The 24,809-nt window shown below is 40.1% G+C and overlaps 1 protein-coding gene across 2 annotated transcripts in view; it reads left to right on the forward strand.

The window, feature by feature from the left end:
* Nucleotides 1-341: 341 nt before the first annotated feature.
* Nucleotides 342-24,809, forward strand: part of LOC140211573 (AP-3 complex subunit sigma-1) — a 97,143-nt gene continuing 72,675 nt past the window's right edge. Inside the window, exon 1 of one of the 2 annotated variants that reach the window (XM_072281416.1) lies at nucleotides 342-583. In XM_072281416.1, the coding sequence (XP_072137517.1) occupies nucleotides 515-583 (69 nt within the window). In that variant the 5' untranslated portion in view covers nucleotides 342-514. The remainder of the gene's footprint in view (nucleotides 584-24,809) is intronic. The other variant, XM_072281415.1, reaches the window with a different exon arrangement.

Below are 24,809 nucleotides of genomic sequence, written 5' to 3' on the forward strand. Positions count from 1 at the left end.
GGTGTAAATCATTGTGAAATCATTTTTGTGAATGCTTCATTTCTCAATGAAGCCAAGCATTAAGTGATTTAATACGCGTTGTATTTTACAGGATTCCTATTTACAATTTAGAAAAAAAAATCAGTCTACATTTACTTGAGAAGCAAAACAAAATGCAGATGCTGGAAATCCGAAGAAGATCGCTGGAAATATTCGGTGATCAGGCAACACTGGATTTCAACATGATAGCCATGTTTCTTCCTGCATGGATTGCATTGACCAGCAGAAGATTTCCAACGTCATTTTAATTTTATACCCCGACTCGTTGCGATTTCGAAATAGCGCAGTTACTTTCCGCTACCTTTCTTGAGCTGCTACGGTTGCCATCGCCATTCAAAGCCTTGCCGAAGGAGGAGTTTGTTTGGAATTCGGTTCCGTAGTTCCACCTCTCTTCCTCTTCGTTCATGTTTCGGAGAAATTCCGCCTCAAGCGCTGCTGTCAGTCGGTGTCTCAGGACCACAGCCGTTCGGTCATCATGATTAAAGCCATCCTGATATTTAACAACCACGGCAAGCCGCGCCTCTCCAAGTTCTACGAGCGCTATGTGAGTACGGGGGGTGGGGGGCTGCTGGCCGGTGAGGCGGCCGTTGGCCGGCAGCCGCCGCGCGCCGCCCGTTGGAACGCTGACCGGGGGCACGCGCTCCGGGCGGGGGGCTCGCGCTCCGCCAACCGCGGTGGCCCAAGCTGATGGAACGGCCGTCAAACCAGTACCCGTACTCAGAGAGAGAGAGAGGGCTCGCCGTGAATTCCAAAAACTCTGTAGTTATTCTTATGTGATTCTGAGGACTTGGAGTATATGGGATAGAAGTTAACCTACACCGGTAAAAATGATTGGTTTGACCACACGTGGGATGCTGTAGTGCTTTGGCTTCGCACCTGATGTCTTGTTTGTTGTAGATGTAATGATTCTTGGACTCTTAACTTCCTGAAAGGGATGGCACAAACTGGTGCATTACCTGGATTTTGTTTTTTAATATAAATATAAAGCCCCATCTTTGCCTGTGGCAATCCAAAGCCTCCCCCCCCCCCCAGTGATTTGTAAAAATAAGCTTAATTGATTTGTCAATTAAATGATGCAGAATCTCGTAAAGTAACTTATGTGTGAAGTTAATGTTTTTTTTCAAAAGCAAAACACCCCCCCCCCAACGAAAGTAATTATTTATTTATATGGTTCTTGCTGTAGAATATATCTAAACGTTTTGGATAGATGATGAAATGGTTTCCAGAGCACTAGATGTTCTCATGTTGCAGCTACTGAATTAGTAATGTATACAGGTGCATGACATTGGAGGTCACCTGCGCAAAGAGGCGTTTGAAAAGACAGATAGGGCCCATTTAGACAAAAGTCATTGGTATATCATTCACACTTCTGATCAGCGACAGCTCTGAACTTATCTTTATAAGTACTATATTTAGGGAAGGCAGTTTCTGTTTAAATACCAGAGTTAATCTATGGTTAGTTTTAGTTGGGTAAATAAGGGTGTGATATGTCATATAAGGAACATTAGATGCCTAACTGTTCATTGGCTTTATTGTGTTATATTGTGTGTGTCAAGTTAAATTATGTGCCTGAATTTCTAATGGCTTTTGAGTGCAGATATCTGAATTAGTTGAGTGTTTTTTCTGCAGCAGTCTTGTTTTGAAACTAATCAGCTTTTCCAACATCTGTAAGAGTGCTTGGTCTACCATTCAGTAAGATCGTGGTTGATCTTTTCAGCATCACTTGTACTGACCATGTATCCAAAGTTCAAAGGAAATTTATTATGCAAGTACTATACTTCACTATATACTACCCTGAGATTTTTTTGCAGGCATTCACAGTATAATAAAGAAATACATTAGAATCATGAGAAACTACACACAAAGATTGACAAGCAATCAGTGTGCAGAAGAAGACAAAATGCAAATACAAAAACAAATAATAATAAGCAAATAAAAAACAATAAGACATGAGTTGTAGATTCTTTGAAAGTGCTGTGAAATCAGTTCGTTGTTGGGGCAACTGAAGTTATCCACAATGATTCAGGGATCTGATGGTTGAAGAGTAATAAATGTTCCTGAATGAGGTGGTGGGGGACTTAAGACTCCAGCACCTATTTCCCCGATGACAGCAGTGAGAAGGGAGCATGGCCTGGATGGTGGGGTGGGGGGGGGAGTGCGAGAGGGGTGGCCCTTGATGATGGATGCTGCTGTCTTGTGACAGTGCTCTTTGTAGATATGTTCAACAATGTGGAGGGCTCTTACTGTGATGGAGTGGGCTGTATCCACTTTTTACAGGCTTTTCCTTTCTTTGATATTGGAAATACACCCTATCCTCGTTATATGCGGGGGATACGTTCCTCGCAGTCGATGCATAATGTGAATAATTATTTAAATGGAGAAAATAGGGATGCGTTGTGGAGGGCTTCCTAAATATGTTTTATCTGTAATTTATTCACATTATTTCATACCAATACGACACAAAAGCAGTACCACAAGGCAACATTCATATTATATTTAATCAATTTAAGGTAATATTCAACGTAATAAATCATAGAAAGTTAACATATTGTAGCAAGCCAGGCTGTGATGCAACCAGTTAGGATACACTCGATTGTACACCTTTAGAAGTTTATCAAAGCTTTAGGTGACATGCTGAAACTGCTCAAACTTCTAAGAAAGTAGAGGTGCTGCTGTGCCTTCTTTGTAATAGAACTTAAATGATGGTCCCAGTTCAGATCCTCTGATATGATAACGCCAAGTTATTTAATGTTATTATTCCTTTCTGCCTCCGATCCCCTGATGTGGACAGGCTCATTGTCCTTTGGTTTCTTCCTCCTGTGGTTAATAATCAGCTCTTTGGTTTTGCTGATGTTGAGTGAGAGGTTGTTGTTGTGGCACCATTCAACCAGATTTTGAGTCTCCTTCCTATAGGCCGATTTATCCACTTTTGATTCGGCCAACAACAATGTTGTTGCTAGCCTAGATTTCTTTAATGTTTGATTAATTGATCTTTATTATAGGACATGGAACAGCATAGCACTATTCTTTCAGGCCATAATGATGCTTCCTAGCTAACCCCATTTGCCTGCATGTGGTCCATGTCCCTCTACTCTCTTTGTCCTGAAAACTCGTTGCATCTTCTAGCACTGCTGTCTAGCTTTGTGTCATTCTTTCAATTATTAGTAGCTGAGGCTCCAGGACTGCTCTCTGAGACCCTCTATTCGTTACATCCTCTCAGTCTGAAAGCAACATGACCATCCCTACACTTTTTGTCTGTTAAATATCCTTTCTCCATGTCTTTAATATTACCCTTAATTCCGTGTGCTCCAATTATTTTTAGTAACTTGTATGACTTCTTATCAAGGGCTTTCTGAATGATTAAATGCATCATGTGTGCTAGTTCTTCTGTAACAATTCTGGTCATTACAACTTTAAAAAGGACTAACAGTTTTATTGAACATAGAACATCTAAAACGGTGCTTCCCAACCTTTTTTTTAGCCTAACGACCCCCCCCCCCCCATCCCAAAAGCACTTTCATACTTGCCAGCACCCTTCTTATGCACAATATACTTTTCGGTACCCCCATAATGTAAAAACATGTCTACCATATGCTAACATGAGAAAAATGATTTTGCTTTAAATTTTTATTTGTCTTTAAACCTAGCTTACACATTACCTGTGTACCGCATAGCAGCTTCCATATCAATGTAATCCTTGAGCTTGATGGTTTTTAGCAAAAGTTGAAATATCTGGTTCAACTTGTGAACACAAATGCCTTAAGTCCCCATGTGTAACAATGTCCAAGTGGTTTCTGTTTTTTGTGAGTATGTAGTTCACTGCTACAAAGCCTCTTTTAGGAGGATGGAAATGCAATGAAGAACAGTGGCTTTTCTCCAAAGACCAGGAAACTTCATATGGCAGTGTAGCTACATACCACAAAAACCGACATTTTTGAAAACCATTTTTGCTTCTTCTTCATTCTGAATTTTGATAAGTTCTTCTTGCAAGCTTTCGTTTTGTTCATCCACCTTGCAAAGAAATGGGTTAATTATTGAGTCTGGAATTTCCAGATCGTTCAAATTCTTGAATTGATTCTGAAAATCCTTCAGTGACTGCAGGTGTATGTTGTGCTCTTGCAAACTACTGTCTGTGAAAGAGGGTGCCATCCTTTCCATGCAGGGAAACTGTAATAACATTCTTTTCCCAAGTCCTGCTTGTATATTTCCAATTTTCTGACACTGCACATTTTGCCCTGATTAAATTGAAATTCTCACCCTGCAGTTTAATATTTAGAATATTCATTTTGTTATACAAATTTAGGTATGCCACAGACTAGGTATGCCACGTCTCTATGTAGGAGTTCAGTCGTTTCCCAAGCTCTTGCTGACTTTGAGCAAAAACTCAATAATGGTGTCAAAAAGATCAAAGAAACATTTTAAGCATTTGAATCTTTTGACAGCCAATGCACTTCAGTGTGAAGAAGCAAGCGTCCAAGGTCTTCATCGTTATCTTGGCATAACTGGTGAAGTATTCTGCTATTCAATGGATGAGCTTTAATTTTGTTGATAGCAGATATTACAGGACTCATGCTTGAAAAAAAGTGCTGGCTGAGTTTTTGGCTGTGAGATCTTGACAATGAATTGCAGAATGGATTGCAAATGGACTTGGAATTTCTTTTTTCATAAATGCCACTAAACCATCATGGTGGTGTGTCATATATGGTGCTCCACAAGAAATCATGTTCCTAATCGGAATACTTTTATCCTCAATATACATTTTGAGCTTGTTGTAGATTGATTCTCTGTTGATAATTGCTTTTAAATTTTTATAAAAGTGAATCTCTTCATAAATTTCCATTTTTGATAAACCATACATATGCCATTAGCAATGCCTCGTTGTCTCACACAGTTGCCTTATCCATTTGTATCCCAAATTATGTTTTTTGTAGCTCTGTGCGTAGTTGATATTCAATAACTTCACTCATTTTGTCAGTATGACAAACTACAGAGTTATTACTCAGAGGAATTGATTTTAAAATACTGGGATCCATTTTGAGAACAGTAGTGAACACTTCTGATACAGCAGGCATTATTAATCTTTCACCATTACGAGACTTTCCACACTTTGCTATCATTTTGGAAACATTATTAGAAGCGGTGAGACCACAGTCAAGGTCATTTTTAGCTTTCTTGGCAGATGACTCAAGTGTGCAGCATTTTTCAAATGCTTCTTTCACCTTCTGGAACCGAGTAATAAGTAGCCTTTTCATGGTGTCCTTTACGGAAGTGTTCCTGCAACCTTGTTGGTTTCATGGCTTCATTAGGCAGTACAGTATCAGAAATAAGACACATGGGTCATCGCTGATCTGACAGAAATGGAATAAAACCATACCCCAGGTATGTAATATTGTATTGATGTACTTTCTGTAGTTTCTGTTTCTTAGCAGGATTAGAATTCAAGGCTTCACTGCCTTCAGACTCATAGAGATCACGCCATACGTTTTATCCATCGTTAATGGGGCTAAATTAAAATAAAAGATTAACACAAACTGGGAATGCCTATCGAATGTAGACAATGGCGGCGAGTTGACACGGATAGAACAATGGTAGCAGCATGCAAAGGAACTGCGAGGCAAAGATGAAGACGATCACAACAGCAAAAATTACATTGACGATTCAGATTGGAATTTGAATGTTAGTTGGGATAGAGCTGGTGTTTGGCAAGCTACCTTTATACTTTTCCAGTTAGTGTGATTGACCAATCACGGAAGGTCTCATAACCCCCAAAGATGAGTCTTGACAGCACATATGAAGCCAAGGTCGCTTTGAACATCTCAAGAGGAATCCTCGGGGTTGGCAGGTTCACTGATTAGCTCTATTTCAGTGTTTGGTTTTGACCAGCTCTGTATCGTTTCATCACCTGTTTTCCGTAAATCTGTAGAAAAAGTTGAGAGGGTGTACTTGACACCCTTAAATTGCATGAACTTGTTCGGTGCCGCGAGTCAAGGGGAACTGTTGGATACCCTGGTTGCTAATATATGCATCTCCAATAATGTCTGTTTGGTTGGTAAGGTTGGATGAGATTGCCAAGTTTCAGACACATTGTGACGACGATTGATCACCTTCTTCCTGTGTTCCAGTGCCTCATTTTTTTTCGGAAGTGCCTGCTTTATTAACGGTCAGTCAGGTTGTGCCTCAAGTTAGGGTGCTACTTATCACCCCCCAGGAATCTTGAATGCCCCCTGGTGACTTCTGTTTCCCTTAGTGCCCCATTAGGACATGTAACTGCCCTCATTTTGGAATTACAATTCTAACGGTACAGCACAGAAACAAGCCCTTTAGCACAGAATGTCTGATGACCACAATACCAAATTAAACTAAACCTCTCTCCCTGCAGGTTTACATGCCCGACTAAATACCTCTTAAGCACCACTATCAAGTCTTTTTCTACCACCTCCCCTGGCATTCCAGGCACCTACCACTTTGTGTGATGGGAAGAACTTGTCCCTTACATTTTTTAACCTATCCTTTCAACTTAAGTTACTTCCCTTTGGTATCTGACAATTATACCCTGGAGAATATAGGCACTGACTGAGCACCTTACCTCTGTCTCTCAGAATTGTATATATCAGGCCTATCTACTTTATATATCATATCTATCAGATTCGCCCCCCCCCCAGCCTCTGATGCTCCGTAGAAAATGGTCTTATGTCTGTCCAATTTCTCCCTATAGCTAATGATTGCTAATCCAGACAGCACCCATATATACCCTCTCGACATCCTCCACACCCCTCCTGTAATGTGGTAATCAGAGTTGCACATGATATAGCAAGTATAGCTCCATCATGATTTCCTGATTCTTATGCTCAGTGCTCCAACTGATAAAGGCAATCATATCATAAACCACCTTTACTATACAAGTTGCTTTGTGTTGCCACTTTCAGAGAGTTACTGAATTGGATCCCAGGATCTGCCTGTACATCAGTGCTCCTAAGGGTTACAGCCATTATTCTATACTTCCCCTCGTGCAACTTGTCTCCCTAAGTACAACACTTCCCAGATTAAACTCTTAATCTGCAGTTGATCTAATATTGTTGTGTATCATTTGATCTCAATACAATATTTTCGTATTGTAAACAACAGAAACCCCAGCACTGATCCCTGTGGAACACAACTGGTTGCAGACCTCCAATCAAGATAACACCCCTCTGTCTGATTATGGCAAAGCCAGTTTTGAATCCAAGCCAGCGAGTGACGAATGGATCACTATTCGGGATCTGCCTATCATAAGGGACCTTGTCAAGCGTTTTACTAAAGTCCATGTTTGTAAAGCATGAGCTGCCTCACAGGCAGCCAAGCATTTACAGATCTGAGTAGATCCTATCAGTAAGGATCTTCGTCATTAGTTTCCCTTTCACAGACATTGTTACACCTATTGCCTGAATCTTATTTATCAACAATCTTTCAGAAGGTCCCTTTGGTCGCTCCTCATCCCCGCTTGAGTTCTTTTCCTGCTTTCCTTGTGTTCATTAATAACCCTGTTTGATTTCAGCTTCTTAAACCCTGCTTCATTTTCATTTGACTAAATTGATAACCTCTCTCATTACCCAAGGTTCCTGAATCTTGTCACCCACGGTCCTCCTCCTTATTGCAACATGCCAATGCTGATTTCTGATCAATTGAGTCTTTGTGAACTTGACCATTAACAGGTGACCCAATCTTCTCTCCTATCTTCTGCTTAATAATGTTGTAATTTTCTTTCCCATAATTTAGTACTTTCTCCCAAGGTCTAGGTTTATTCTTATTCATAGCTATCTTAAAACGTAGTCACTCTTCACAAATTGATCTCTCACTGAAACTCTAATCATCTGGCCAGCCTCACTTCCCAGTCTAAGCTCTAATATGGCCTCTCCTCCAGTTGAACTATTAACAAATTATTGATACACTTAACAAATCCAAGCCTCTTGCATTATGGGGGTCGCAGTCAATTATAGGCAGTTATAGTCTCCCAGCTTGTTGATTTTAAATCTTTCCATGATTTGCTTACCTATATGTTCCACTATTGGGATGCCTTTGGTATAACCCATCAGCATGATTACACTTTTCTTTCTATAGCGCCCCAGTGGATAAGTCCTTGGTAGTGTCCTCTCTGTGTGCAGCTGTGACATGATTGTCTTTTCAGTGGTCCTTATTGTTTTTTGCTTGATGAATAACAACACTATTAAGTCCTCTACTGGCACTTCTAACAATATATTTCCGTAGTCCATAGTTCCCTCTTTCTCGCTCTTTCCTATTTGAAATATTGGGATTGCATTTGTTAAATGTCATTCTGTGTGAACTGATTCTGAATCTATGAATGTTGAATGTATCCACTATTTCCAAAATGGTCTCTTTCAAAGCCTTGGTTCGCGCACACAGTTTCTGGGAATTAGATTGCTTTCATTCCTATTAATTTCTCCATCATTATTTTCTTACCCTAGTTAATTTGTTTGAACTGATGGTTTTCTAACGCTTCATTCCCACCACCCCCCACTATTTCTGAGCTTTTCTTGTTTTTCATGAAGACTGTTGAAAGTACCTGTTTTAATGCTTTACACGCAGTGTGCTGGAAGAGCTCAGCAGGTCAGTCAGCATCTGTGGATGGGAATAAACATCTATATTGCTTTACTATTTTCCAGTATAATATTTGTACTCTATAAGGAATGCAAATTAACTTTTTTCCTTTTTTTTAAACATACCAATAATTGTTTTTATGGGCTGTTTTTATGTAACTTGCTTGATTACTGCTCAGAATCAGAATTGGGTATTATTAGTACTGATGTATATCATGTGTATGGGGTAGTTAGGTCCTGACTAAATATCAGGAAATGCCAATAGCGATTATATAGCTTCTCCCATCCAAGACAACTCCGCCTTCACGTAGGGCTTAGGTCTGGGTGCACGCTGTCTTGTTGAAGGAGCTCTGTCTATGGCGAATGTTTGGCGCCAGAAAATAACCAGACCAATGGTGGTGGTGTCACCTAAAATCACTGAAGTCTCCGGCAGCAGGGAGATGGATTCCAAGCTTTGGTGGAGGATTGTCTTTGTACAACAGCAGCAAAGGGTGGGCGACATCTAGTGTACGATTCCCAATTGGGAACACCAGTAAAGGTCAAATGCTCTAGTTAGATGAGCACTGCGGCAGCAGAAGGCAACGGCAAACCACTGTTGAAATTTTTGCTTAGTCAATCATGGAAAGAAATGAAAGAAGGAAACCAGACAACAGCGTGAATGGGGATGATTCTAATCAACAGAATAAAACCTCGCTCGGTAGGGGTAGTCATGTGTTGTAGGTGACACTAGACCGTCATCCAGAGACTGTAAGCAATAGGGAAAGGCTAAGGGTAGCAACATGGAACATCCGTACACTTTACCAGAAAGGAAAGTTGGACAACACATTAAATGAAATGAAAAGGTTAGAAGTTGATGTCTTAGGCTTGCCAGAAATTAGATGGACTGACTAATTCACTAAGAATAGTTCTCTGATAATGTATTCTGGTGGTCAACAGCATATATATGGAGTTGGAATTATTTTAAACAAACAAGTATCAAACTGCCTTATGGGATATTGGGCAATATCTGATTTACTGCTTTTAGTTAAGGGGTAACCCTTTTAGCATAATCCAAGCCTATGCGCCAACAAATGATGCGGATGAAGAGGATATCAACGGGTTTTATAACGATCTAGACAGTGCTTATGAGCAATGTAAATCTCAAGATATAAAACTAGTCTTGGGAGATTTTAACGCCAAAGTTGGACAGGAAAGGGTTGATAACATAATAGGACCCTTTGGATTAGGGGAGAAAAATGAAAATGGAGAACGGTTTACTGATTGGTGTGTCAGAAGCAACCAAGTGATCACCAATGCAAACACGAGGAAATCTGCAGATGCTGGAAATTCAAGCAACACACATCAAAGTTGCTGGTGAACGCAGCAGGCCTGACGAAGGGTCTCGGCCTGAAAGGTCGACTGTACCTCTTCCTTGAGATGTGTGTTAAGTGATCACCAATACTTGGTATAAAAACCATCCACGTAGATTGTGTACTTGGATTAGCCCTGGAGATAGAACAAGGAATCAAATAGATTTCATTACCATCAATGAACGCTTTAGAAATAATATCACAAATTCTAAAGCCTACCCAGGAGCAGACTGTGGTTCAGATCACTATCCAGTAATAGCTACCATTAAAACAAAATTAAAGAAATTGAAACATGGAAGAAAGAGAAAGAAGTGTATGTTGGGAGAACTTGAAAAAGATAGCATACTTGAGCAACGATTCAAGACAGCATAGAATACCTCAAAGAAAACGTAACAACACCTATTTGGGACAGATTTAAATATGCTATACAGCAATCAGCAGAGGAGATAATCCTAGTACAAGAAATCCAATGCACCAACAAGGGGTGGATAACCCAAGAAATTCTAGATTTGATGGAACAAAGAAGGTTAGTGAAGAATAACGAAGTGTAATACAGAGAGCTAGACAGATAGACGAGACAATTGTGCAATACAGGTGTCCCCCTCTTTTCAAATGTTCGCTTTATGAAACATCACTGTTACGAAAGACCTACATTAGTACCCTGTTTTCGCTAACAGAAGGTTTTTTCACTGTTACGAAAAAAGCAGCGCGTGCCCAGAGCAGCCAAGCTCCTCCCCCGGAACTGCATTCTAGCCGCCATTGCTTAAACACGTGCTTTATCTCGATTTATTTTGTGCATCCGTTAGCAAGATGAGTTCGAAGATATCGGAAAAGCCTAAAAGAGCTCGTAAGAGTGTTATACTTAGTGTAAAACTAAACATAATTAAGCATTTCGATTGTGGTGAACGAAGTAAGGACATTGTCCACGCGTTGAACTTGCCTGCATCCACCATTCGCACTATTTATACGCAGAGAGAAAAAATCTTGAAAGCTGCCGATACTACTGTTGCTGCTGCTTGTAGCAAAGTGGTCTCTCTTAGTCGGCATCCAGTAATGGATAAAATGGAAAGTCTATTACTTGAGTGGATTGATGGGTGTACAAAACGTGGTGTTCCTTTAAGTTATCTTATACTTAAGGAGAAATCAGTCAGTCTTTTTAATAAGCTGAAACAGAAAGCACTGGCCGATGGTGATGAAAGTATTGCGAAAGTGGAATTTAAAGGTAGTCACGGGTGGTTTGATCGGTTTCTGAGGCGAGGGCAGCTTCATAGTTTAACGTTTACCAGAGAGAGTGCTTTGGCTGATACTAAAGCTGCTGAAAGGTACCCAGCAGAACTGAAGAAAATAACTACAGAAGGTGGTTATTTGTATAAGCAAGTGTTTAACTGTGACGAAACTGCAATTTATTGGAAAAAATTGCAGAGAAAGACATTATTTCGAAAGAAGAAAAGCAGGCTAAGGGACACAAGGCGTCGAAGGACAGGTTTACCCTAATGCCTATTATTAACACCACTAAGCCTCTACTAGTGTACCATTCAGAAAATCCAAGGGCACTTAAAGGCGTTGATAAGAAAACACTTCCCGTTGTGTTCCGTTCACATCCAAGCACTTGGAACACCCAAGTGCCTTTTTCTGAGTACATGAGCAGATACGTTAGTCCTTTTGTTGAAAAATACTGTAGAGAAAATAACCTCGATAATAGGTGTCTTGTGATTGTCGATAATTGTGCTGCTCATCCGCCTGGCATTACCGAGTATGGCAGTAACGTTCGTGTTGCGTTCTTACAGCCGAATACAACATCGTTGCTGCAGCCGTGCGACCAAGGCCTAATAGCCACAATTAAAGCTTACTATACGCAAAATGTGATGCGTTTTATTGTAAGTGCTATTGACAGAGAGGGCAACTCCGAAGCACCTTTGCGAGAGATCTGGAAAGACTACAGTATAAAACTGGCAATTGCCAACATTGGAGATGCTCTCGATAGGCTAACAGTCTCGATGAGAAATGGCGTTTGGAGGAAACTATGTGCCGAAGCAGTGAATGATTTTAAAGGCTTTGAACCATCAACAATAAATACGACAGTAGTGAGCTTGGCTAAGGAGGCTGGGTTTGTGGAAGTTGACGAAGATGATGTTGAAGAGGTTTTGACATCCCATGACCAAGAATTGACAGATGAGGAGCTGATGCAATTGCAAGAGGAAAGGATAACAATCGAAACCGAATGCAGTAGCGAAAATGAAGTCATCCAGGGACTGAACGTGAAGCAGTTGCGTGAGATTTTCACTGTGATTGACAACGCTGCAATGATTGCAGAAAAGTATGACTTTAATTTTGAAATGGCACGTAGGTTTAGGGCAGGTTTGCAGGATGTTTTGAGTGCTTACAAAGAACTGTATGATCTAAAAATGCGCGAGGCTCAGCAGTCAAGTATACTGTCGTTTTTCAAGCCTTGCACATCAGCCACAGCAGACGACGAACCTCGACCTTTGACATCGAGGCAGGCAGACATAGAAGATGATGACCTGGCTGCCCGATTGGAAATAGACTATGATGAGATGACACCCCAGTCTCCTCTACCTCCCACCACCCCAATTTCCAACGACTCAGCCTAACACACCATCCCGATTCCCGTAAGTGAAACTACACTGTACATTATTTCTACTTTATATAGGTTGTGTATTTTTGTGTTATTTAGTATGATTTGTTATTTGGTATGATTTGGCAGCCTACTGGAGAGAGTGCTTCCACCGACAGCACTTGCGCCGACAGTGCTTCCGCCAAGAGCGCTTGCGTGAGATTTTCGCTGCGCTAGACTGTGCTTCAATGATTGCAAAAAATATTTCTACTTTATATGGGCTGTGTATTTTTGTGTTATTTAGTATGATTTGTTATTTGGTATGATTTGGCAGCCTCATAGCTTAAAGGTTACCGGAGAGAGTGCTTCTGCTGAGAGCGCATGCGTGAGATTTTCGCTGCGCTGGACAGTACTTCAGTGATTGCAAGAAGTATTTCTACTTTATATAGGCTGTGTATTTATCATATCATTCCTGCTTTTACTATATCTTACTGTTATTTTAGGTTTTATGTGCTATTTGGCATGATTTGGTAGGTTATTTTTTGGGTCTAGAAACACTCAAAAATTTTTCCCATATTAATAAATGGTAATTGCTTCTTCACTTTATGACATTTTGGCTTATGAAACGTTTCATTGGAACGCTCTGCCTTCGGATGGCAGGGAAAACCTGTATTGCAAAGGAAGAATGGCTGAGTCAAAAATGCAATGAAGTAGAAGGCCATATTAACAACAGCAAAGAGATGCACAAGAAAATTAGGGACATTATTGGAATTAAGAAAACCTCCTCTACAGGATCAGCAGACGGATCCATATGGATAAGTCCCCGGGGCCTGACGGAATATTCCCCAGGCTGCTGCACGAGGCGAGGGAAGAGATTGCTGAGCCTCTGGCTAGGATCTTTATGTCCTCGTTGTCCACGAGAATGGTACCGGAGGATTGGAGGAAGGCGAATGTTGTCCTCTTGTTCAAAAAAGGTAGTAGTGATAGTCCGGGTAATTATAGACCAGTGAGCCTTGCGTCTGTGGTGGGAAAGCTGTTGGAAAAGGTTCTTAGAGATAGGATCTATGGATATTAGAGAATCATGGTCTGATCAGGGACAGTCAGCATGGCTTTGTGAAGGGCAGATCGTGTCTTAACAAGCCTGATAGAGTTCTTTGAGGAGGTGACCAGGCATATAGATGAGGATAGTGCAGTAGATGTGATCTACATGGATTTTAGTGAGGCATTTGACAAGGTTCCTCATGGTAGGTTTATTCAGAAAGTCAGAAGGCATGGGATCCAGGGAAGCTTGGCCAGGTGGATTCAGAATTGGCTTGCCTGCAGAAGGCAGAGGGTGGTGGTGGAGGGAGTACATTCAGATTGGAGGGTTGTGACTAGTGGTGTCCCACAAGGATCTGTTCAGGGACCTCTACTTTTTGTGATTTTTATTAACGACCTGGATGTGGGGGTAGAAGGGTGGATTGGCAAGTTTGCAGATGACACAAAGGTTGGTGGTGTTGTAGATAGTGTAGAGGATTGTCGAAGATTGCAGAGAGACTTTGATACGATGCAGAAGTGGGCTGAGAAGTGGCAGATGGAGTTCAACCCGGAGAAGTGTGAGGTGGTACACTTTGGAAGGACAAACTCCAAGGCAGAGTACAAAGTAAATGGCAGGATACTTGGTAGTGTGGAGGTGCAGAGGGATCTGGGGGTACATGTCCACAGATCCCTGAAAGTTGTCTCACAGGTAGATAGGGTAGTTAAGAAAGCTTATGGGGTATTAGCTTTCATAAGTCGAGGGATAGAGTTTAAGAGTCGTGATGTAATGATGCAGCTCTATAAAACTCTGGTTCGGCCACACTTGGAGTACTGTGTCCAGTTCTGGTCGCCTCACTATAGGAAGGATGTGGAAGCATTGGAAAGGGTGCAGAGGAGATTTACCAGGATGCTGCCTGGTTTAGAGAGTATGGATTATGATCAGAGATTAAGGGAGCTAGGGCTTTACTCTTTGGAGATAAGGAGGATGAGAGGAGACATGACAGAGGTGTACAAGATATTAAGAGGAATAGATAGAGTGGATAGCCAGCGCCTCTTCTCCAGGGCACCACTGCTCAATACAAGAGGACATGGCTTTAAGGTAAGGGGTGGGAAGTTCAAGGGAGATACTAGAGGAAGGTTTTTCACTCAGAGAGTGGTTGGTGCGTGGAATGCACTGTCTGAGTCAGTGGTGGATGCAGATACACTAGTGAAGTTTAAGAGACTGCTAGACAGGTATATGGAGGAATTTAAGGTGGGGGGTTATATGGGAGGCAGGGTTTGAGGGTTGGCACAACATTGTGGGCCGAAGGGCCTGTAATGTGCGTACTATTCTATATTAAAAAAAAACTAACAGATCCAGATAAAGTATGTGAAAGGTGGATTCAGTATATAGAGCAGCTGTTTGAGGATAATAGAGGATCTGTTATTAAACAGATATTAAACACCCTAATTCTGGCCCACCTATTACCAAAGAAGAAATAACTAAAGCAATGAAAAGCATGAAACATGGTAAAGCCACTGGACGTGATGGAATTTCAGTGGAAATGATACAAGCCCTAAAAGATCTGGGCATAGATATTCTTTTTGAACTGTTGAATGGCATATATGAGTCTGGTGTATTGCCTGAAGATCTCTTGAAATCAGTATTTATAACTCTGACAAAAATTCCTTGAACTATTGACTGCGAAAATTATAGAACAATCAGCCTTATGAGTCACATAATAAAGATTTTGTTGAGAATTGTTCTGAGTTGAATTAAAAACAAGTGAAGGCCAGAAATTTCTAAACTACAATATGGGTTTATTGCGGATAGAGGTACTAGGAACACAATTTTTATACTACAGATGTTTTCAGAAAGGGCAATTGAATATCAAAATTATGTCTTTTTATGTTTTATTGATTTCACTAAAGCATTTGACAAAGTGCAACATGAAAAATTATTTCAAATTCTCACTAAACTGGACATTGATGGAAGGGACCAACAACTGCTTCAAAATTTATATTGGAACCAAACAGTGGCGGTAAAAATTGATGATAATATAAGCAGTTGGACTAAAATTCAAAGAGAGGTTAGACAGGGATCCGTTGCCTCACCAGAATTGTTTAATATCTATAGTGAATTGATTCTCAGAGAAATAGACCTAGAAGGGATAAAAATTGGAGGTGTTAACATCAACAATTTAAGATATGCAGACGATACCACCCTAATAGCAAGCGCTGAAGAAGACCTACAAATCCTCCTAGACAAAGCAGTACAAACAAGTGCAGATTTTGGTTTAACCGTCAACTGTAAAAAAAACCAAATGTATGGTACTGTAATATTAAAACAGCAGGATACTCCCAACTGCCAATGGTACATTGGTAACCAAGACACTGAACAAAAGACTTGGTAGCTTTATATCACAAGATGCTAGAAGTAAAGTAGAAATAAAAAGAAGAATTGCCATTGTCAAAACCAACTTCCAGAAAATGAAACCCATTTTTACCAACAGATGCATTTCTATGACAACAAGGCTTAGGCTACTAAAATGTTACATCTGGTCAATCTTGCTGTATGCTTCTGAAACATGGACTATAACACCAGAACTCCAAAGAAACTTAGAAGCAACAGAAATGTGGTTTCTTAGAAGAATGCTGAAAATATCATATAGAGATAGGGTAACTAATGAGACAGTACTCCAACATGCCCATACAAAAAGATCTTTAATGAGAACATTAAATGAGGGGAAACGTAAATTCTTGGGCCATGTCATCAGAAAGGGAGAAATAGAATGCCTTACATTACAAGGCCGTATGCCTGGGAAACGCGGAAGAGGAAGGCAAAGAAAAAAATATATGGACACTGAAAGAACTTACAGATCTAAGTGTGGGATATATCATTGATGCTACATGGGATCGTTTGATGTGGAAAGCCATGATCGCCCAAGTGTGTAATGCGCAAGGCACTTGAAGAAGAAGAAGAAGATATCATGAAATTTGTTGTTTTGTGGCAGCAACACAGTGCAAGACATTAAAAAATACTATGTTACAATATAAAAAGTAATCACTGCAAAAGATGAATAGCAACATAGTGTCCATAGGTTCATGGACTGTTCAGAAATCTGATGGCAGAGGGGAAGAAATGGTTCCTAAAATGTTGAGCATGGTTCTTCAGGCTCGTGTACCTCCTCCCTTATGGCAAAAATGAGTAGAAAGCATATCCCAGACATTGAGGGTCCTTAATTATAGATATCACCTTCCTGAAGCACTGCCTTTTGAAGATGTCCTTAAACAGTTGGAGGGAGGAGTGTGCTTTGTGATGGAGATGTTGTGTATTGGGAGTTTCCACAGCAAGCAGTGATGCAAGTAGTCAGAATGCTCTCCACAGCACATCTTAGAAATACGCTGGAATCTTTGGTGACATACCAAATCTCTTAAAATTTCTGATGGAAGTATAGCTGCTAGGGTGCTTTCTTCGTCAATGTGTTGGGACTGAGATAAATCCTCTGGAATGTTGACTCTGCTCACCCATTCCGTCGCTGACTCCTCAGTGAGGACTGGGATGTGTTCTCATGACTTCCCCTTTCTGAAGTCCTTAGTCTTGGTGATATTGAGGGCAAGGTGGTAGTTGCATCACCACTCAACCAGCTGAATTATCTTGCTGCAGTCATCAAATAAGATTCTGCCATCAACAGTGGTATTATTAGTGAATTTGTAGATGGTGTTTGAGCTGTGCCCTGCTGCACAGTCATGCGTGCAGAAGGAGCCAAGCAATGGGCTAAGCATGAGTCTTTGAGGTACATTTGTGTTGATCGTCAATGAGGAGGAGATATTATTACTGACCTACACTGACTGGTTTCCTGATGAGGCTGTGGAGGGTGGTACAGGGGCCCATGTTTTGAAACTTATTGATTAGTAATTAGATTATGAAGACACACAGTCCTCTTTTATTGTCATTTAGTAATGCATGCATTAAGAAATGATACAATATTTCTTCCAGTGTGATATCACAAAACACAGGACAGACCAAGACTGAAAAAAAACTAACAAAACCACATAATTATAACATATAGTTACAACAGTGCAACAGTACCATAACTTGATGAAGAAGTCCATGAGCACAGTAAAAGTTCAAAGTCTCTCAAATGTTCTACATCTCACGCAGACGGGAGAAGGAAGAAAAACTCTCCCTGCCATACCCGACCACGGTCCAACTCTGAGTCATCCGAAAACTTTGAGCTCTAATCAGCTCTCCGACACCGAGTACTGAGCGCCATCTCTATCCGAACGATTTGACCTCCATCTGGGTTGCCAACAGTAGGCAAAACCGGGGATTTTGAGGCTTTACCTCAGAAAGATTCCCAACCGCGCAGTAACGACAACAGCGAACGAGCGTTTCAGAAATTTTTCCAGATGTTCCTCGTGCTTTCACGTCTGTCTCCATCAAATCAGAATTGTCCACGGCCCCTATTTAATGAGGGGAATGGTTTTGGATACTGAGTTGTAATTAATAAACAGCAGTCTGGCATATGTATTATTGTTGTTCAGGTAGTCCAAAACCAAGTGGAGAACCTGTTGTGATCTCCTTATGCTATTTACCAGTTACTAGGTTGTCCTAAACTGGGTTGACAATTGATCTCCACAAGTAGAGCTATCTTGGAGCAGAAACCATCAGTGTTTACTCATTGCGGCTGGCCATCTTCTGCTTCCCCATGGCTCGTTAATGCACCATATGTGAATGAGTCAATGTCAAAGTTGGAATTCAGCTCTTTATTCATGTTTGGATCTTTGTTTTATTGAGGTCTGCAGGCAAGTGGACGTGACAAAACCCAAAGGAGGCATCACTATATGGTTATTGCTAACTTGAGTTTTATTTGATAGTGATAACTTGTGTCACTTCGTTGATAATCATGAGGACACAGATTGGGAGGTAATTAGCTGAATTGGGTTTGTCATACTTTTTGTATATAAAATATGCAATTGTTGTACTTTTTCATATATATTATTTAAAATGTACTGGCACAGCTTGGCTAGAAACCTATTTAGTTCTGGAGTATAGTCTGCTCCACTGCCAGAACAAAGGTTACATTGCTTTTCACACCATTCAGCTTTTATACCACATTTTATATTTAAACTGTCACTTATTTCTTGATGTTATATGGAATGGATGTAATTGGGTGGATACTTGTATCTGTAATGATGAGAATTTCAGAGACTGATTCGATATTTTTGGCAGATATAGTTGAAAATTTTTCACTTGCTTGCTGGCCTTTGCCATTATTAGGATAGTGATATTTTTTATTTTGCCTTGGACACAATGTTAGAAAAGAGATGGTAGCAGTACTATGACATAAAAGAAAATGGTGGAAAAACTCAGTAGGTCAGGCAGCTGTTTTGGAAGTAGAAACAGTTAATGTTTTGCATCTTCGACCCTTTTATCAAAACTCATTTTGATTGACTGTCATCTTGCCAGAGGTGATTGAGGATCTCTTCAAAAGTTGTTTTGTATGCTTTTGCTGGTGAATTGTAAATTTTGCACAGCACCTCCTGTTTTTACATCTGTTCACTATAAAAAGTGTGAAACTGTGGAAGGACTCTTGGAAGAAATTCTGGAAGTTATTTTCAAATTGCACTACACTGATTTGAAGACAGAGCTGCTTTGGATTAATCTAAACTAAATAAGTTGTGTATCATTACACATGTCCCTAAAACAGGCTATAACTTTATGAAATATCTATGTTTATCTTATGTTATCCTAGCAGTAAGAATTTTCAATATTAAAAAATACTCATTAGATCAGGTAGTACAGGTATCTGTGAAGTAAAAACTGATAAGATTTGAAGTTCCATCAGAGACAACAGATGAGTTTAGAATTCTAAACAGAAATAGCAGGGCCATAACTTGTTACCTTAAGGGGACTGGGAATTGTTGAGCTGGCATTTAGTCTCAGAGATTGGAATATGTTACTAAGGAACTAGATGAAGGACTTAAGGTCACATTGTAATCAAGCAGAGTCATTATGATTTTAAAATTGGGAAACGTTCAACAAATTTGAGGATGTAACACGCAGGGTGGTTGTAAAGAAGCCATTAATTGTAGCATTTTTGGATTTCCAGAAGATATTCAATAACGTTCAACATTTTAAAAAGCCTAACAAAATCCTTTGACTGGGAGGGATTAACTAATGTAAAGAAAAACAAGTTTTGATAAATCATTTTCATGTTACCAAATAGTAACATGTGGATTGTTACATGGGCCAGTACCGGAGCCTTAATCATTATCAATCGGTTTTAAGGACTAGAATGAAAGGATAGAGTTGTTGTGTTACTAAATTTCTTGGCAAAACACAAACAGGTGGGAAAACTAATTGTGAGGAGATGGCAGAGTCGTCAAAGGGATGTGTAGTTAAGAGAGTGGGTGAATATTTGGTGAATAAAATTAAATGAAGTTATCCGTTAAGGTAGGAAAAGCAGAGTAGTGTTTAAATGGAAAGAGACTCTAGAAAGCCACAACACAAGATTCTCTGTGTCTCTGTAGGTGAAATAAGATTAGACTGGATATACAGTAAATAGGAAGGCAAATGGAATGTGTGGAATTCTCAGGATAACTTGCCGTATAATTTGCAGGATGTTGGTGGTACCAAATTTGGATTTTATATATGAAATTGCTGTTTTCATTTCAGAGAATATGATCTAAGATGAGTCCTGGGATAAAGGAGTTGTCTTGAAATCTGGGCTTATTCGCGATGCAGTTTGGAAGAATGAGAGATACTCGAAATTGAAGCAGGTTATGAGGGATTTGACAAGATAGGTGCTAAATGGATAGTTATTTAGCCCCAGATGGAAATATGAAATTGGGAATTATTACTGCCAGTTTAAAACTGAAGAAATTCGTTGTGAGTCTTTACAGTTCATCACTTTGAGCCATAAATGTGTCTATTCAAAGCTGAGATGGGGAGAATTTTGATCAATAAAGGAATCCAGAATTAACAGGAAGAATACAAGGAGTTGTATCTGAAGACAAGGTAGGATCAGTCATGAACTTACTGAATGGCAGAGCAAGCTCAAGGGCTTTGAGTGCTCCATTTTGCTTTTGTACTTTAATATGTTAAAGTGTTCAAATAACAGATCACATATTGAAGTTCCTTCTGAGGCTCCCATAGGTCAGACACCTGGGATTTTAAATGCCAATCAATCAAGTTACGTTTGCATGTAGTTTGGAGGTATGGTGCATTTGCTCCCCATCTTAAATTTGCCTTTTCAGAAAAATAATGGGCAGCAAGTGCAGTCAATTGAAAGTATTACAACTAAATTGTGATTCTTCACTAATTGTGAAGAATCTCCTGGAACGCTAGACTGTATGGCACTGACTGTCGTCATTAACTTAGGATTCTATTTTTTTCCATCAATTTTTTTTAACTCAGAATTATCCTACTTTGCATTATAACTTTTTAATACACTATTCTATATATTGTTGTTCATCATAAAAGTGTCATTGTAGTTTATAGCATGTTTTTTAAGTTTTAGGTTTTGTAGGAATTGTGTGCATAGTTTAGACTAATGCTTCAGTACTCGTCTGAGAAAGTGCTGCATTGCCTGAAATGTTCTTAGCACAGGGTTTGTAAGACAAAAGGCTTTAATGTTGCATAATTTTTTTTTGTTATTTGTACAGAATGGTTCTGCATTCGACTATAACATACTTCTAATTTTTGAAAACTTTTGAGCTATTTCAGTAATTTTTAGACACTAAAAGTATACGAACAAATATCCACAGTTATGCACTGGAAGAAGGAAGAGTTTTCTGAACGATATTTCAGAAAAATACATTAACTCTTGAGTGATTAATCTGGGCTTTGTAGTGGATAAGTGATGTGGAATTAGCTCCATTGTTATAGTTGGTGTCCCTGATGATTATGGTGATTGTTCTTCTGCTTTAAGATGGTGCTGGTGAAGATCTGCGACCACTTGCTGGTGACAAACAAAATGACGAAAACAACTAAATACTTTATTAATCACTCGTTTTCTGGTAAATAATCACTGCAAGCAATTGTGTCTTCATGAAGGATCTTGGCCCGAAATATCGACTATACTCTTTTCCATAGATGCTGCCTGGCCTGCTGAGTTCCTCCAGCGTTTTGTGTGTGTTGACTGCAAACAATAGACTGCAATTTCCCTGTTGGAGTTGAGCATTTGAACAGTTTGTACAACTTGGCATTTTTGCAGTGGGAACTGAAATCTCAAAGATGCAGAATGGTTGCGCCATGGTGTGTGCGGGCTGAGTCAAGGCGGCAGAGTCTGGGCCAGAGAGGCGGGGAATGGCTGCTGTGGATTTAGAGGTAATTCGATTTGGCAGAACCGAAGTGAGGAGAGCAGAGGTAATCTAGAGTCTGCACCTGCGAGCAAGGAAAGACCCAAGGTTTGATCGATATTAGTGCTGAGCTGAATTGGAAAAGCTGAGTACGAGCTGAACTGAGGTGGCGGGCACCAGCCCGAGAGCGTATCGAAGCGGCAGGGCCCAGGTCCGAGAGCAAGGAATGACCTGAGGTTTGAATGATTTAAGCACCAGGCCAGATTGAGAAAGGTCAGGGTGTTTGGGCCGGAGGCGAGGGAGGGGCTTGTTCAATCTTCGCTCTGTGAGCTTTACTGGACTCTGCACTGAACTTCATCTCGCTGCTTCACGAGGTTTACTCATCTCTACACTGAACTGTGGCTGGCTTGCAACTATCAAAGTGTGGACTCACTTTTGTGACCTTCAGTTCTGAATGCTACTTGCTTACTTTTATTTGTTCATTTTTTCCTGCACATTGGGTGCTTGAGGGTCTTCTTTTTATAAATGGGTTCTATTGGGTTTCTTTGTTTTGTAGCAGCCTGTAAAAAATGAATCTCAAGATTGTATAAAGTATACAAACTTTGAAAATAAATGTACTTTGAACTTGAGACTTTGACAGGAATTCATGATGATGAATTTGAGGCAAAATTCAAGAAGTTTTATGTATGATATTAAAGTTCATTGGCTAGTCTCAGGAATAATACTGATAAGAATCTACTAAAGCCTATTGATAATACTTGCAAAATAGAAATTAATTATTTTTATGGATTTTACTTTTCTAAGCTTTCAGTCAGGCATTTATAATTGTTTATTAATGGATAATAGCATTTTATCAAAGTCACTATATTGAATGCCAGCCACACCTTGTTTCATGCCTATACTAAAGAAATCATAGTGACCTTGTCCTGCTGTTACCTAGTTCAAGTACATTCAACCCTTGTTAATACTGATGATATAAATAGCAAAGTTATGTTTATGCAGCAATCTAATCCCCGGTAGTGAAGAATACTTGATTGCCTCTAGAATTGTAATATCCTTTTGACAGTATGCCCTCTCAGCTATCAAAGGTTGAGAGTAGCAAAAATATTGTAAGAATTTAGGAAAGTTTATTGGAAGTGCATTTATTGGAATGGGTAGATTTAATGTGAAGTGGTACCGATTTTTGCATTGCTATCCATGCCAGGTGGAATTGGGTAGAGAAAGCCATTTGGGAAGGCAAAGAACTCAATTGGATGGCTTTTTCCTATTTCTGTGGGACAATCCTGAAACACTACTCCAGGCAACAGTGGAGGAAGAGAGGCCATGGAAACATTTTCTCCCTCACTGAAACTGGTGTCAGTTTCCTCTGAGTAACTGTTCCTTCTGATCTGATGATTGCAGAGTCAGGCCAATAATCTGGTGTAAGTGCAGGGAAAAGGTATCCTGCTTTTTAAATCTACAATAGGACTGTTCACCTCCACTTTCAGAAACATGATCAGGATGCAATGTTTGTACCTGCTCTCATCCTGTCAGCTTTAAGGATCATTGAAGTAGAGTTAGTCATAGAAAAGTACAGCATTGGAATGGGTCCTTTGGCCCACCTAGTCCACGCCAAATTATTTAAACTGCTTACTCCCATCAATCTGCTCTGAGATCATAACCCTTCATACCCCTACCATTCATGTACCTAATAGAGTCCCAGAGTTGGGAGAGAAGAAATTGCAAAAAAAAAATGTTCATCTTCTGGAAATTGCAGCCTCAACCACAAGCAATAAAATTGGCGGGATCATGTACTTTTGAAAAGGGTGGTCACCAAATCCAGAAAATGTAGAAGATATGAATTAAATTGGAGACTGAACTCACTGCAGATGAGAAGTCATAGTACAGAGGGTGATGAAGAAAAATTGTGAAGCTATTTTGGTGGGAGTTTGTATGGTAAATGGCTGGACCACAGAGGAGGAAGATTTGAAGTAAAGAGTGAAGCAGCAAATTAGTTTAAAAAATAATTGCAAGAACTGCTTAAAATTATGTCCAAAACAAATGAAAAGGAACGCAGGTCCCTTTCTAATTGAATGCTTTGGTAAAAGCAAAATCAGTTTTTCAAGCTGGAGACTTTCTTCAGAACTGAAAAACAGACAAAAATTTGTGTAAGTGAAGGAAGATTGGAGTGGGCCTGTCTCTGGTAGGGTGAAACTTGGGTTATCATGGTCATAAATTGTAATCTAGGTTATTTGGTTAATGACTAAATGTGAGCAGTTGGAGAATGAGAACACAGGCAGAAAAAGAGGATAAGTGTTGCAATTTGCAGAGCAGGTGGACTTGATGAATGGTCTCTGATCTGAAACATTGATTCTTATTCTTCTCACAGATGTAGCCTACACCTATGGTCATAGTCATACTTTATTAATCCCGGGGGAAATTGGTTTTTGTTACAATTGCTCCATAAATAATAAATAGTAATAGAGCCATAAATAGTTAAATAGTAATATGTAAATTATGCCAGTAAATTATGAAATAAGTCCAGGACCAGCCTATTGGCTCAGGGTGTCTGACCCTCCAAGGGAGGAGTTGTAAAGTTTGATGGCCACAGGTGGGAATGACTTCCTATGACGCTCAGTGCTGCATCTCGGTGGAATGAGTCTCTGGCTGAATGTACTGCTGTACCTGCCCACCCAGTACACTATGTAGTGGATGGGAGACATTGTCCAAGATGGCATGCAACTTAGACAGCATCCTCTTTTCAGACACCATCGTGAGAGAGTCCAGTTCCATCCCCACAACATCACTGGCCTTACGAATGAGTTTGTTGATTCTGTTGGTGTCTGCCACCCTCAGCCTGCTGCCCCAGCACACAACAGCAAACATGATAGCACTGGTCACCACAGACTCGTAGAACATCCTCAGCATCGTCCGGCAGATGTTAAAGGACCTCAGTCTCCTCAGGAAATA

This window comes from Mobula birostris, chromosome 17 (genome assembly GCF_030028105.1).
Source record: "Mobula birostris isolate sMobBir1 chromosome 17, sMobBir1.hap1, whole genome shotgun sequence".
NCBI lineage: Eukaryota > Metazoa > Chordata > Chondrichthyes > Myliobatiformes > Myliobatidae > Mobula > Mobula birostris.